General features: G+C 39.8%; 2 protein-coding genes across 2 annotated transcripts in view; both read left to right on the top strand.

Annotated features, from left to right (window-relative positions):
- The window catches only part of ZNF641 (zinc finger protein 641), a 165,539-nt gene that overhangs the window by 113,173 nt on the left and 36,512 nt on the right, over positions 1–15,854 (top strand). The window lies entirely within an intron of this gene.
- Positions 12,178–13,816, top strand: LOC123386589 (olfactory receptor 8S1-like). Its single transcript, XM_045061686.1, has one exon. It carries the CDS (start codon positions 12,669–12,671, stop codon positions 13,629–13,631), a length of 963 nt encoding a protein of 320 aa, XP_044917621.1. The 5' UTR covers positions 12,178–12,668; the 3' UTR covers positions 13,632–13,816.

Genomic DNA, 15,854 nt, shown 5'->3' with positions numbered 1-15,854 from the left:
TTGTTTTATGGGTGTTGAGTTTGATAAGTTCTTTATAGATTTTGGATACTAATCCTTTATCAGATATGTCATTTGCAAATATCTTCTCCTATTCCATAGGCTGCATTTTAGTTTTGCTGATTGTTTCTTTCACTGTGCAGAACCTTTTTATCTTCATGAAGTTCCAATAGTTCCTGTTTGCTTTTGTTTCCCTTGTGTTTGGCGACATGCCTAGTAAGAAGTTGCTGCAGCCGAGGTCAAAGAGGTTGCTGCCTATGTCCTCCTCTAGGATTTTGATGGTTTCATGTCTTACATTTAGGTCTTTCATCCATTTTGAATTTATTTTTGTGTATGGTGTAAGAAAGTGGTTCAGTTTCATGCTTCTGTATGTCGCTGTCCAGTTTTCCCAGCACCATTTATTGAAGAGACTGTCTTTTTTCCTGCTGGATAGTCTTTCCTGCGTGATCAAAGATTATTTGACCATACAGTTGTGGGCCCATTTCTGGGTTTTCTATTCTGTTCCATCGATCTATGTGTCTGTTTTTGTGCCAGTAACATATTGTCTTGATGACTACAACTTTGTAATATAGCTCTTTGGGTGAAAATATACAACTAAAAATTGTCATAAAGAAATACAGACATGTCCACTACACCAGAGAAGAATGCCAGATCTAGGAACTACTGAGGAATACTCCATTTGAAATGGTGATTAAACAAGGTAATCAAACTCTCTTAGCTTGAGAAGACTAAAGATAAGAGAACAGTCAGAGGCTCAAAATTAGAGGGATAATGTCCATGTGAAAAGTGGATGAAGATTGCCTCCAATCTGGAAGTACTCCAATTCCAATCCAACAAGCCCTCTTTTTCTTTCTTAAGCTGATCTGAGCTTCTCCTTGCTCCTAAATAATCCTAATATGATATAAATCATATTTTTATCAAAATGGAAGCTGAGTATCCTTCTTTCTCATTCTTGAAACTTTCATTTATTACTCATATCTTTTAACATAAACCAATAATTTCATCATACAAAAGAGTATAGTTTGAGGGGTGCCTGGGTGGCTCAGTTGGTTAAGCATCTGACTTTGGCTCAGGTCATAATCTCATGGTTTGTGAGTTCCAGCCACACATCAGCCTTGCTGTGGTCAGTGTGGAGCCTACTTCGGATCTTCTGTCCCCACTCGCTCTCTGCCCCTCCCCTACCCATGCTCACTCTCTCTCTGTCTCAAAAAATAAATATTTTTTAAAAAGTAATAGTTTTAGCAATCATTCTTGTTTTGTTCCTAATTTTAATAAAAATGAATCTGGCAATTCACTGTTATGACATTACATATCAGTTTATATATACTCCATATTTTTTTCACATTATAGCTATCTGTTTTAGTTTTAAAGAGATACTATCAAAATAGGTATCAAATTTTATAAAGTAGATTTTCAGAATTTATGGAGATTATCATATACATCTTCTTATTGGAACAATTATAAATTTTCCTAATATTAAACGATCATTACATTCATGAGAAAACCCACTCAAGGATACATCTTTTCAAATAACATTAAATTAAATTAACTTGTATTTGGGAAGTGTTCATATGTATTTTATAATTAATAGTGATTGATATTTAGCTTTCAGTATTTAGATTGTGTTATCTTATTGATTATATATTCAAATCTTGTACAATATTGTTGATTGATTCCCCCCATTTCATCTGTCAAAGACTAAAAATAGCTAGCTAGATAGCTAGATAGTTAGATATCAGTTTGCCACCATAATTGTGCTTCTGGCTATATTTCCTTATATTTCTATGTTTTTGCTTTTTGAAATTTTTTCAAAATGTTTTCAAAATTCATTGTGAAATTGTACTATGTAGCATAAAAGATCCTGATAGCTTTGTCTTTATTGTGGATTATACATATTATAAAATGGAATTCTTTTTTGGCTTAATGTTTCTATTTGAATTCACTTTCTGTGATGTTAGTATTTCCACTTGTTCTTTCTATTTAATTTTTTTTTTAATTTGGCTATAGTTGACACACAATGTTACATTTGCTTCAGGTGTAGAGCATAATGATTCAACAAGTTTATACATTATGCTGTGTTCATTCCAAGTATAGCCATCTGTCCCAATACATAGTTACTGCAATATCATTGACTATATTACTTATGCTGTGCGTTTTATCCCTGTGACTTATGCATTCCATAACTGGAAGCCTGTATCTCCCATTTCCTTTCACCCATTTTGCCTTTCCCCTCACACCCCTCCCCTCTGGCAACCATCTGTTTGTTCTCTGATTCTGCTTTTTCTTTTATTCATTTGTGTGTGTGTTTTTTTTAAGATTCCACATATGGTATTTATCTTTCTCAGTCTGACTTATTTCACTTAGCACATAACAGAAAGCTTGCTAGGGCACCCCCCACCCCACCCCATGCAGAGCACTCAGGAATCTCTCTGCTGACTGCTTCAGATCCAGCCAGCCTGCCAGGGTGCCCCCTGCATGGAGCACCCTGGGAACCCCAGGTCCATGCTTGCATCGGTTTCAGCCACCTTGCAAGGGCACCCCCTGTGCAGAGTACCCTGGAACACTCCCGCTTGTACCACCCTCAGCTCCAGTCAACCTAGCCAAGGCATCCCCTGTGCTGAACACCTTGGGGCACCCTGGCTTGCACCCAATTCAGCTTCAGCTGTCCCTCAAGGTCACCCTTAGTGTGGAGAGCTTCAAGACAAGCTGGCTTGCAAACAGTTGTTCTTCCTTTTTATATATTTTCACTAATAGTGTCTTTGTCCATCATTTTAGTTTAAACAGTTCTGTATTATATTGTTATATGTACTTTAGGCAGCGTATCATTAGATTTTGTTTCTTAAATCTGTGCCTTTTTATGAGGATACTTAAAACTTTTTATTAAATATTACTGTGGTTTTTACACTTAAGGTCATAAATTATGGCTTACTTTATTTCTAATGTCTTATGAAATAATTTTTGTTGTAAGCTTCCTGTCTCTACTTTAATTTTTGCTATAAAAACAGACATAAGAGCTACCATTTATCAAGCTATTGGCCAGCACTGTTCTTGTATACTTTAAAGCAATCTTATGTATTCATTATAGCAATCTTGTAAGGTAAAAGGTCCCTTTTTATAAATGAAAAAACTGGGGGCTGCCAAGGCCATGGACTTACTTGAGTTTACTTCGCCAGTGAGTGGTGGAGTCAGGATTGACACCCAGGAATTCTGCACTACAGAGTCCAAATTCATGACCATCCTGTTTCTCTCCTTCCCTCTTCCCCCTCCCTCTCTCCCTCTCTCCCTCTCTCCCCTTCTCCTTCCCTCCCTCCCTCCCACTATTATCTGCACTGAATTGAAAAATAAAAACTTTGAATTTCTGAAGTATGTATGCATCTATGTATGTATGTGTGTTTTAAGTAGGCTGCATGCCCAGTGTGGGGCTTGAACTCATGACACTGGGATCAAAAGTCAGATACTCTACCAACTCAGGCAGCCAGGAACCCCTTGAGGTTTTGATTTTAAAAGGGTATACTGGGCACATGATGCAGCATTTCTTCCAAGAAACAAACTCTGGGGAAAAAAATAAAAGGGATTATTTGTAGTCTCTTTCTACCCCACTTAGAAGGAGTACTCAGAAGTTTCATTATAGAAATAGTAATGTACTTGACTATGGGATACAACAGAGGTGTTATATACTATGGAGTATATTCCATATATATCTTTTCTGAAGGGTTGAGGCAATCTTAGAAATGGATTAAAATGTAGATGGGTGAGTAAAATTTTCACTAACTTGTACTTTCCTTGTGTCTCCATTGGAAAGGTATCTAAATCTTAGTGTTTTTACATGTAGAAGCTTTTAAAAGCAATTGACTTGATTACTCATGGAAGGGCTCTAAACTCCATTATATTTTAAGGATATAAAATATATATATATATATTTTATATATCTATAAGGATATAAGATATATATATATATACACACACACATATATATAGTTTATTTATAAATAAACAATATATACTCATATATATACACATATATATATACACACATATATTTATATATATGTGAGTATATATATATATGTGTATATATATATATGAAGTTTATTTATTTATTTATTTATTTTGAGAGAGAGAGAGCACAAGCAGGTAAGGGTCAGAGAGAAGGAGAGACAGAATCCCAAGCAGGCTCTGCACCATCCACACAGAGCCCTATGTGGATCTCAAATTCACAAGCTGTGAGATCACAACCTGAGCTGAGATCAAGAGTGAGTTGCTTAACCGACTAAGCCACCCAGGCGCCCCTTTAAGGCTTCTTATAGAAGAGAGGGTTACTAATTGTTCCTGTTCTATTTTAAATAAATAAACCTAAGCAGTTTCTTTGTATATACTGAGTGGAAAGTCTCCATGGAAGGGAGAGACAATACAAGAGAAAGAGCATGGTTGATTCATGGAGATGTTCAAAGAGAAGGGTCAGGCTAGGATCCACGGCAGAGAGAGGCACTGACCATAGATGAAAGAGGGCCTTCCCCTAAGGCTGAAGGGGAGAAAAGAAGAACTCCATGTGTGGAGATTAGGAAGTTAGAGGTCACCTGTAGCAAGAACAGAACATTTCCTCCGGAAATTATCAGCTGAGAGTTAGGAGTATAGGATTAAAGGCATACATAGTTTCAGGAGAGTAATGAAACTATTGAACTAGTCACACTGGGAAAGGAAAGTATGTGTGCTTGGGTAGAGAGAGAGAGAGAGAGAAAGATGGGGTGTTCTCAGAATTCAGGACGAAACAAGTCCTCAGTAGAGTCTCATACACTAGAGTTCATCAGGTCCCCTGTTCCCCTCTTAGCAAAGCAGTTTGTAACCAGGAGCCTTCTGCACTCCTGTGTCTTCCTGAAGCCACAATAGTGGTAGCTTGTCCACCTCCTGTCTCTCCTATGAGCAGTGAACAATTCCTGGCTCCCAGCAGTGCCTACTCAACATCCCTCTTCAGGGCCCACCTGGCACAAGATTAACAACAAAGTGTTGAAGAGAAACATATATAAGTCACATGAACTGGGCATGAGCTCTCCTCAACACCAAGGGAGACAAAAGAAGAGTAAAATAATAGATGGGTACCAGATTCTCTTAGGTGAGACCAAAAGACTCAAAAAAGCATCAGCTGGATGTCTGAACACTTTAGCCTTTCCCTAGAAGTGATCTTGAAGTGAGCTGTTTTGAGTTTGAACTTGACTCCAGACCTAGCATTGATCAGGAACTAAGCCTGCTTTGTGATGAATCCATTTGGAACCATCTGCAGAAGACCCCTACTGCTAAGGTTTCTTTGACATGTTAGAGCCCTACTTTGGAGTCAGTAGACAGCCTGGCTCAAAGTGCAGGGTACATTTTGGACCCAGGACAGGCCTGCTCAATGAGTAGGTTAGTGAATGAGAAATACATCTAGCTAGAAGGATCTGAATGGACACTAGTTCTAAATTTTTATTAGAACTAGAAATTGAACCCAAGACGAGGAAGATTATTCCTCAAGTCACAAAATGAAGTAGTAACTATTCTGCAAGTTTCAGCTCTTTACCTACTTGGCTATTTGGAGTTTTGTGTTCTGTTTCTTCATGTCTGGGAGATAGATAGATAGATAGATAGATAGATAGATAGATAGATAGATAAAAGCATTTTTAAGAAGGAGGATGGCTAGAGTCATGAATATGGAAACCAAAGAGGAAGTCTTTCTCCTACTTCTGTTCAAAGATTCCCTAATATATATCTCAGATAAATGAAGAGCCATAGTGATTATAGAACATGTAGGTGGGGATGGGGGAAGGCCCACACACTGAGTAGCCTCTCAGTACCTGTAGTGGCTCCTGTGGCCCTGAGGAAGCTCCATGGAGCCCAAAAAAGACTCCAGAAAACTTGCACTATAGTCTAGAATCTTAGGAATTTCTAAGTTTCACTGAGGCCAGTATCTGGCTCCAGATGGGATCAAAACATAGCAAAAGTAACTTTTGCAAGAGTATAATGAAGAACATGGAAGTTTTTTGTTTTTTGGGTTTTTTGGGGGTTCTTTTGGCTGCTGTTTTTAGGAAAGAGGATCAGAGAATTCCTCTTTGCATGAATAAATCCTAATCTTTCATGTCTACCATCACTTTTTAATTCATCGCCACCAGGACTTCTTCAGATGCTTCAGGTAGGGAAACAGGAGAGGGAAAACTAGAAGGGTCATCTCTCATATGCTAATTCCTCCACCTCTGTAGAGTTCTGCTTTCAGCCGTTAATTGCTCATAGTGCTCAATTCAGCTTTTCCTTTAGTTTTCTCTTCTTGGAATTTTCCCTGGCCCAAAAGTCCCCATTTCTGTTCCAAGAAATCATATCCCTGATACCTATATCTCTGTGAGCATTCAGACATCCTGGGTAAGGAGAAGTTCCAGACAGAGCCAGTGGCCCCAAATCCCAGGACCACCTAATTCCTGTCTGGGTTCCCAAGTTCCCCCAGGAGAAAGCATAGTTTCCAAACCAGGAAAGACTTACTCATAAGCAAACTTCTATAGTGCTGCAAAGTAGGGAAAACATGGTAATGGGACTCAGAGAGCCTTGGGAGTGAGTCCCAATTCTACTACTTTGTAAGGTCTATGACTGAGTATGTCACTTAATCTTTCTGACCCACAGAAATGGGGTCAGTAATACCTATGTTACAAGATTTTATAAGAATTAAATGAGATCAAAAGCATATACAGACCTTGTTATGGTGCCTGGTGTAAATTATGCATTAAATAAATAATAGTTATTATCTTATAAGTAAAGTTTAAGTAAGGGAGGTTGGGATGGAGAGTGTGTAAAATTAGATTTTGGGTAGGGAGGGAAAAAAGGAAGGGAATTAAGATTTTTCTCCATGGGGTACAATATAAAATACAAGTTGTAAGTTAGTGTATCCCAGCAGGAGAGGGAGAACATCTGGGGAGAACAAAAGATGAAAAAGTCTTAGAAATAGGTTGGGAGGGACTGGGAGCCAGGGTGCATGTATCCCTTTGAATTAGTGTTTTATTTTTGGGCAAACAGCTGGTAGTACAATTACTGTATCACCTTGTACTTCTATTTTTAACTTTTTGAGAAACCGCCATACCATTTTCCACAGTGGCTGCACCAGTTTGTATTCCCACCAACAGTGCAAGAGGGTTCCCCTTTCTCCACCTCCTTGTCAACACCTCTTGTTTCCTATGTTGTTAATGTTAGCCATTCTGACAGGTGTGAGGTGGTGTCTCATTGTGGTTTTGATTTGTATTTCCCTGAGGGGGATCTGTGATGTTACACATCTTTTCATGTGTCTGTTGGCCATCTGTATGTCTTCTTTGGAGAAACATCTATTCATGCCTTCTGCCCAATTTTTAATTTGGGTGTTGAGTTGTATAAGTTCTTTGTAGATTTATCAGATATGTCATTTGCAATTATCCTCTGCCATTCCATAGATTGCCTTTTTATTTTGTTGTTTCCTTCGCTGTGTAGATGCTTTTTATTTTGAAGAAGTCCCAATAGTTTATTTTTGCTTTTTGTTTCCCTCACCTCAGGAGACATATCTAGAAAGAAGTTGCTACAGTCAGTGTTAAAGAGGTTACTGCCTGTGTTCTCCTCTAGCATGTTGGTGCTTTCAGGTCTCACTTTGAGGTATTTCATCCATTTTTAATTTATTTTTGTGTGTGGTGTAACAGAGTGGTCCAGTTTCATTCTTTTGCATGTAGCTGTCCAGTTTTCCCAACACCATTTATTGAAAAGACGGTCTTTTTCCCATTGGATAGTCTTTCCTGCTTTGTCAAAGACCAATTGATCAGATAGTTGTGGGTTCATTTCTGGGTTTTTTATTCTGTTCTATTGGTCTATGTGTCTATTTTTGTGTCAGTACCAAACTATTTTGATCACCACAGCTTTGTAATATAACTTGAAGTCTGGAATTGTGATGCCTTTGGCTTTGCTTTTCTTTTTCAAGGTTGCTTTGGCTATTCGGGGTCTTTTGTGGTTGCACACAAATTTTAGGATTGTTTGTTCTAGCTCTGTGAAAAATTCTGGGGGTGTTTTGATAGGGATTACATTAAATGTGTAAATTGCTTTGTGCAGCGTAGTTATAATGAGCACCAGGTATTGTATGGAAGTGTTGAATCTCTATATTGTACACCTGAAACTATTATTATGTTGACTAACTGGAATTTAAATAAAAACTTTTAAAAAAAGATAGTGTGACTTAGGTAGTCTTATAAAGATACATGAAACATAATTCCTCAAGATTTTATCATTGTTTCTCAGTTGCATAGATTTCATTTACTTCATAAACATTCCATAAATCATATTAAATACAACCACAAAATCCAAAAAATAAAAAATAAAAATAAAGGCTGCTCTATAAGTCTAGGTCTTGAAGTAAAGACTATGTAGTAAAAGAGCCACAGCTATCTTAACAGACATGTAACATGATAAGTGAATTGTTATTGTTGGTAACCACTGAAATTTTGGGTCACTTATTATCACAGCATAATTGACCTAAGCTGACTGATACGTTAAACTTCCTCTTCTGTAGGTCCATTAGCCTCTCTTCATCTCTGAGCTGCCTTCACTCCTCCTTCATCCAGTATAGATCTTACTGTCAACAGTTAATATTTGTGAGATCATTTCCATTTCTGGGCTTATAAACTATCTCTAAGCCTCTTTTCCTAGTCCAGAAACATCCTAGGTATCCAGTCTTCTGGGGGCCGAGGCAAAGCCTTCACCTGAGTCCACAAATGCCTTAACGCCTCTCATGCACATCTGAATATAGTAGGTAAATTGTCCCTGGGGGCAATAGAGGAAACAGAAAGAGAGAGATTACAGTGGACCAAGAAGTGAATGAGGAAGAGACTACAGTATACAGTATACTCCTTCCCCCTCAAAAAAAAATGTGGCTATAAAGAGAAGGAAAGACAAGGAAGTGGTTGGGAAATCCAGCAGCCTGGAGTCTGATATGCTTTCTTATATCCTCCAGTTAGTTAGCTTCTCTCTAGTTCCCTGTTACAGAGGAGTAACTTCTAGTTTGTAGAGGTAGACCAAAGTTTTGGTTTCACCTTTTCTTGTGTCTATACTCACCACATGTTTCCTTTTCAGAATAGGTCCTTTCCTGCCACAGTACTGACCCTAGGAAAACCAGCTCCCTTGGAGGAGGAAGGGCTACTGATTCTGCCCCTACACTTTTAAATGGGAAAAGCTTGAGCAACAATCAGTGCTGAGGACCAATAGAGAGCCACACAACAAAATTAGAAAAAGGAACATTTTCTCTGTGAAATAGGAGGCAAGAGCCTGAGCTGAAAGCTAGAGAAGCAAGGGTTGAGAAAGGAGTGTCTTCATAGGAGTAATGACCTTTTAAATTGTGTGGACCTGGCTGTGTGCGTGTGTGTGTGCATGTGCATATTCACATTAAAAATCGAAGCACTACCAGAGACAAGACAGAAACTTTACAGAACCTCCTGAACCCCTTCTTCCTAATTAGTAAAGCAATTTGTGGCCAGGAGCTTTCTGCACTTGTATGCCCTCAGCCAGACCTCTTTTGGCAATAGCCATGTCAGTAGCCACTTTGTCCTAGGACCAGTGGCCCCTTTGGTTCGGGTTAATGCTGCCTCTCCCATGGGCAGGGAACAATTCTTGACTCTCTGGAGCCTCTCCTCCCCATTCCTCCCCAGGGCCCACCTGGCATAAGATCCGAGCGATTTAATGAAAGAAGAAATACAAGTCATACTAACTGGCCAGGAGCTCTCTTCAAGGATTAGGGAGTGAAAGGGGGAAAAAAAAGAAGAGAAAAATCCAAGTCATAAGAGAGCCACCTCCAGAAAGACCTTCACCAGGACACTTTGGCTCTTAACCACTGCCTGTCTGTATCTGTCTCTACTCATATAATTGGCTGGAAAACAAAGTCCGCTTTTCATGGGACCTGGCTCTCATCTCCAGCTGTTGGAGCCGCGTCTCCTTCTGCAGCAGTGTCCCGTGGCAGGCAGCCTGGCTAGAAAACCAGAAGACACATCGGACCAAAAGCAGTCCTGCTCAGTATGGTTGGTGAGAGCCTTAGAGGCACACTGATATATGTCACTGGGAAAGATTTGTAGACACCTCCGACCCAAGCCCCTCTAGTTTACACTGGACCCAGACTAGGGAAGTAACTTTCTCAAAGTCAGACATTGCTGCTTCCGGTCAGATAATAGTTGAGCTGGAAGATTAAGTCTTCTGCCGTTTGTCCATGTGGGGTCTTCCTATTGTTTCTTTTCTTTTTAAAAAAAAATATTTTCTTTAACGTTTATTTATTTTTTGAGAGACAGAGAGAGACAGAGCATGAACAAGGGAGGGACAGAGAGAGAAGTCACAGAATCCGAAGCAGGCTCCAGGCTCCAAGCTGTCAGCACAGAACCCGATGCAGGGCTTGAACCCATGACCTGTGAGATCAGACCCGAGCTGGAGTCAGACACTTAACCGACTGAGCCACCCGGGTGCCCCCTTCCTATTGTTTCTTTATGCATCTGGTTCTGGACACACACAAAAAAAGTGAGGCTTTTATTTTATTTTTTTTCAACGTTTATTTATTTTTGGGACAGAGAGAGACAGAGCATGAACGGGGGAGGGGCAGAGAGAGAGGGAGACACAGAATCGGAAACAGGCTCCAGGCTCTGAGCCATCAGCCCAGAGCCCGACGCGGGCTCGAACTCACGGACCGTGAGATCGTGACCTGGCTGAAGTCGGACGCTTAACGGACTGCGCCACCCAGGCGCCCCAGAGGCTTTTGTTTTAAATGGGAATGTGTTATTGGCCACAAAGCCAGATGAAGAGTAGGAAGGAGATTTCCTGGGGCATTGAAAATGAAAAAGACGAAGTACAGAGAGAGATTCGTAGTCCTTTTGGCAATGGAATCCCTAGTTCACTGGGTTTTAGAAAGTTTTTATTAATGAAACCCTTTGCTTCAATGAAATTCTACCACCAAATCAAGTATGACAAATAGATGTAAGAAGAGCTGAGGCAATTGAGATGGATGTGAGGGCCCAAAGACTCCTCTGACTCCTCACTCCCTCACCATTTAGAGTGGTCCCTAAAGCACTACAGCAGAATATATAAGGTTGCATTCAACACACTTTGAAAACACAGCCCTGGTAGTGTTCTGGAATCCTAGGTATGAGGGATTTCAAAAGGGCACCAGTCTTATGTACCCACATAGAACCAAACTACTGAGATGCCCAATGGTGTTGGGGAAGAGACCACAAAAGAATATTCTTTTTAGGAGTTCAGCTTCCTTTGCCCTGGGGCTTTTCTCTCACTTCAATCCAATTTTCCCTTTGCCTTTCTCTTTGGAGAAAACAAGCTAGACTGAGAGTTTCCTGAAAGTCTCCAAGTCATTTCTTTATAAAAAAAAAAAGGGGGGGGGGGCAAGTAATCAATGGAAAAATAATTTTACGACATTAGAGAAACTGTTTACAAGAAAAAAATGCCCATAAACCTACTTCCCAATAGAGAAATTATTTCTATTTTCAATATTCTATGTCAATCTTTCTTCATACATACAAAAATTTGATTTTTGCACAGCATGTTATGAGCCCTCTGGTTTATAAAAGTATTTGTTTAATTTACCCAATTTTACAGATTAATAAGGTAAGGCTTAAGGAAACTGAGTAACTTTTACCAAATGATACCATTAGAATGTTTGAGCTAAGACTCAAGGTAACTACTGTACTCTAAGACTAGTTCTCTTTCCACTTCAATAGCAGCTGACACAGAACTGTAGATACCACTGGCTAAGTATCAGAGCCAAGGAATATTAAAATACAATTTAAGTGAACTCCCTACTAGCAAAGTTCCTTGTGATGCCAAAACTACACAAAATTCAGCTTCTAATAATCAATTCAAAACCACAAGTGTGGTGCACTAGCATATCAGATGAGTTGGAACATCTGGTTTAGTCCCAACCTCAACATCACCTTGCCAAGAGAACTTAGGCAATGCATTATCCTCATTTGTTTTTTTTTTTTATTTTTTTAATGTTTACTTATTATTGAGAGACAGAGAGAGACAGAGCATGAGCATGGTTGGGGTAGAGAGGAGGAGACACAGAATCAGAAGCAGGCTCTAGGCTCCAAGCTGTCAGCAGGGAGCCCAACATGGGGCTGGAACTCACAAACCACAAGATCATGACCTGAGCCGAAGTCAGATGCCCAACCCACTGAGCCACCCAGGCGCCCCATCCTTATTTGTAAAATGAAGGGTTTAAAGTCCACTATGACACCACCTTAGTTACTGTGAGTCTATGACCTTACTATTCTGAGAAGGAATCACTTGTGCATGGGCTTCCTAGCCCTTAACCATAAAAGGTTTTCTAGGCTTAGCCACTGGGGCTCTTTTCCCTTCTTTTGATTCCAGGATGTACCTGACTTACATGTGCATGGTATTTTTATTTAAAAAAAGTCATGTAGGGTGAAGGTATAGAGATCATGACAAGATAGTGCTAGTAGTTAGAAAAGAAGGGCAAGTGAAGAGATTGTATCTGAGAAGACACTTCCTTATCCTGAGTTTCCTGTTTTGGTCTATAGGTAAGGAGATATATTGTCTGCAAGTAGAAAACTCCTGTTCGCTGAGAAAGACTCAGATCAATGTCTTATCAAGTGGAAAAATGATTCATTCCTTTTGAGGGACAGAATCTCTAAGCAACCATGAAAAATGTCAGTATGATTACTGAGTTTGTCCTCCTGGGATTATCCAGTGACCCCCAGATCCAGACCATGCTCTTCGTGCTGTTCCTGGGGATTTACCTCCTGACCCTGGTGGGGAATCTGGTGATGATCCTGGTGATCAGGGTTGATCCCCGCCTCCACACACCCATGTACTTCTTCCTTGGACACCTATCCTTCCTGGATCTCAGTTTCTCCTCAGTCACTGTGCCCAAGATGCTACAGAACTTCTTAACTCAGAATAAAAGCATCTCAATGTGGGGATGCATCACTCAGAGCTTCTTTTTCACTCTCTCTGGGGGGACAGAAGCTTGTCTGCTCTCTGCCATGGCCTATGACCGCTATGCTGCTATCTGCCACCCTCTGGTCTACACCATGGTCATAAACAGACCTCTCTGTATTGTGATTGTGAGCATATCGTGGGCAGTGGGATTTCTGATTTCCTTGCTGAATAGTCTCTTCATCCACAAGTTGTATTTCTGCGGGTCCAACATCATCCTCCACTTTAGCTGTGAGCTACCTCCTCTCTTTCCTCTGTCCTGTACCGATCCCATTGTCAATGAGATTCTTCTTGCAGTGTCCTGTGCATTTCTAGGGCTGCTGACACTTCCCCTGATCCTCTTCTCTTACTCCAGAGTAATTTGTGCCATTCTGAACATCCGCTCCTCTGAGGGCCAAGCCAAAGCCTTCTCCACCTGCTCCTCCCACCTCACCGTGGTGCTCTTGTTCTATGGGACAGCTCTATTCAGGTACATCAGCCCTGCTTCAGGCTCAGTGTTGGAGCGTGTGGTCTCCATTCAGTACAGTGTGATCACATCCTTGCTGAACCCCCTCATCTACAGCCTCAAGAACCAGGAGGTGAAGGCTGCTCTGCAGAGGATGCTGAAGCAACAAAAGTGTGCCTCATGGTACAATAAAAGCTGCGTGATTCTGCTCAGGAAATAGAAAAAAATTATCTCTAAAGAGGAAAGATTTTTATGGGCATAGAGCACTTGGGGAAATTTCATTTCAATTAAGTTCAAGTATTTGGGGGTGCCAAGGCGGCTCGGTTGGTTGAGGGTCTGACTCTTGATTTCAGCTCAGGTCGTGATCTCATGGTTCATGAGATGGAGCCCCACATCAGGCTCCATACTGACAACGCAGAGCCTGCTTGGGAGTCTCTCTGCCCATCCCCCATTTGCACTCCCTCTCAAAATAAATAAATAAAAACTTAAAAAAAAATAAGAAAATGATAAATGTGAGCTCACCCTATGTCCTTAAAAAAATTCAAGTATTTGTCTGGACTTCAAAGCAAATAAACTATCACAAAAATGGAGGGTGGGGAAAAGAGTTTGATATATAGGCTCCTATCTAGCAGCCCTTTGCAAAATAATCTGAGAGGGATCTTGGCTTCATTGAGAAGATAGCAGGGCTGACACAGATAAAGCATATTTGGAGCAGAGCAGGGTGTCTGGCCGAATTGATTATTTCTGGATGTGTCTTTGAGGATGTTTCCAGATGAATTTGAATCAATGAACTGAGTAAAGATTACCCTCACCAATGTGGGGCATTGTTGAAGGCCCAACCTTCAACAATTGGTTGAGGGCCCAAATAGAACAAAACTGCAGTGGTAGGGAAAATTTGCATTCTCTGAGCTGGAACATCCATCTTCTTCTGACCTAAGACACTAGGGCTCCTTGTTCTTGGGCCTTCAGACTCAGATGGGAATTTACACTACTGACTCCCCTGGTTCTTAGGCTTTTGAGTTTGGATGGAATTACACCACTGGATTTTCTGGGACTCCAGCTTGCAGACAGCAATCATGGGATTTCTCAGCCTCCATAATCATGCCAGTCAATCCCTCATAACAAATCTCTTTTCCTACACTTGTCTTAGCCAAAAGGCCAAGAAGCAATGTATATCTCTTTTTCTATTCCATTCTCTTCTGTTCTTTCTATTTTTCTGGAAAAGTGTGACCAATACAGCAGGGAAAAGTAAAAATAATAATTAATCAATTGTCAGATTGAAAATCAGTATATTGTACCTATTTTATTTTTCTTAAACTCTCTCACTTGAGGTCTCACATTTAAAAATACAGAATGTGCATTTGATCTAAATATATATTGTATACCAGTATATGGAGTGGAGAATAGACATGATCATTATAGAAACAAAATTAAAAGATTAACAAAGCACCCTTTGTATATACTTAATTAATAAACATAAATATATAACAGCAGCCTACTGAGAAGAATTGAAGAAGACCTAAATAAATGGAGAGTAATATACCATGCTTATGAATTGGTAGCCTGGTTATTGTAAAGATGCCAGTTGTTCCCAAATTGATTTATATATTCAGAGTAATGTCAGTCAAAAATCCAGAATACTTTTTTTTTAATTTAAAAAGTTGATTCTAAAATTTATATTGGGATGAGCACTGGGTGTTGTATGGAAACCAATTTGACAATAAATTTTATATTAAAAATAGATAGATGCTGGTTCAACATTCGCAGATCAATCAGTGTGATACATCACATTAATAAAAGAAAAGAACCATATGATCCTGTCAATCGATGCAGAAAAGGCCTTTGACAAAATTCAGCAACCTTTCTTAATAAAAACCCTCGAGAAAGTCGGGATAGAAGGAACATACTTAAACATCATAAAAGCCATTTATGAAAAGCCCACAGCTAACATCATCCTCAATGGGGAAAAACTGAGAGCTTTTTCCCTGAGATCAGGAACACGACAGGGATGTCCACTCTCACCGCTGTTGTTTAACATAGTGTTGGAAGTTCTAGCATCAGCAATCAGACAACAAAAGGAAATCAAAGGCATCAAAATTGGCAAAGATGAAGTTAAGCTTTCACTTTTTGCAGATGACATGATATTATACATGGAAAATCAGATAGACTCCACCAGAAGTCTGCTAGAACTGGTACATGAATTTAGCAAAGTTGCAGGATACAAAATCAATGTACAGAAATCAGTTGCATTCTTATACACTAACAATGAAGCAACAGAAAGACAAATAAAGAAACTTATCCCATTCACAATTGCACCAAGAAGCATAAGATACCTAGGAATAAATCTAACCAAAGATGTACAAGATCTGTATGCTGAAATCTATAGAAAGCTTATGAAGGAAATTGAAGAAGATATAAAGAAATGGAAAAACATTCCGTGCTC

This window comes from Felis catus, chromosome B4 (assembly GCF_018350175.1).
Source record: "Felis catus isolate Fca126 chromosome B4, F.catus_Fca126_mat1.0, whole genome shotgun sequence".
In the NCBI taxonomy this organism is placed as follows: Eukaryota; Metazoa; Chordata; class Mammalia; order Carnivora; family Felidae; genus Felis; species Felis catus.
The sequence above is the reverse complement of the archived record's forward strand: the minus strand, read 5'-3'. Positions and strand labels throughout refer to the sequence as shown.

Coding starts and splice junctions, on each gene's coding strand:
- LOC123386589 (XM_045061686.1), top strand. CDS start 12,669: ATGAAAAATGTCAGTATGATTACTGAGTTTGTCCTCCTGGGATTATCC.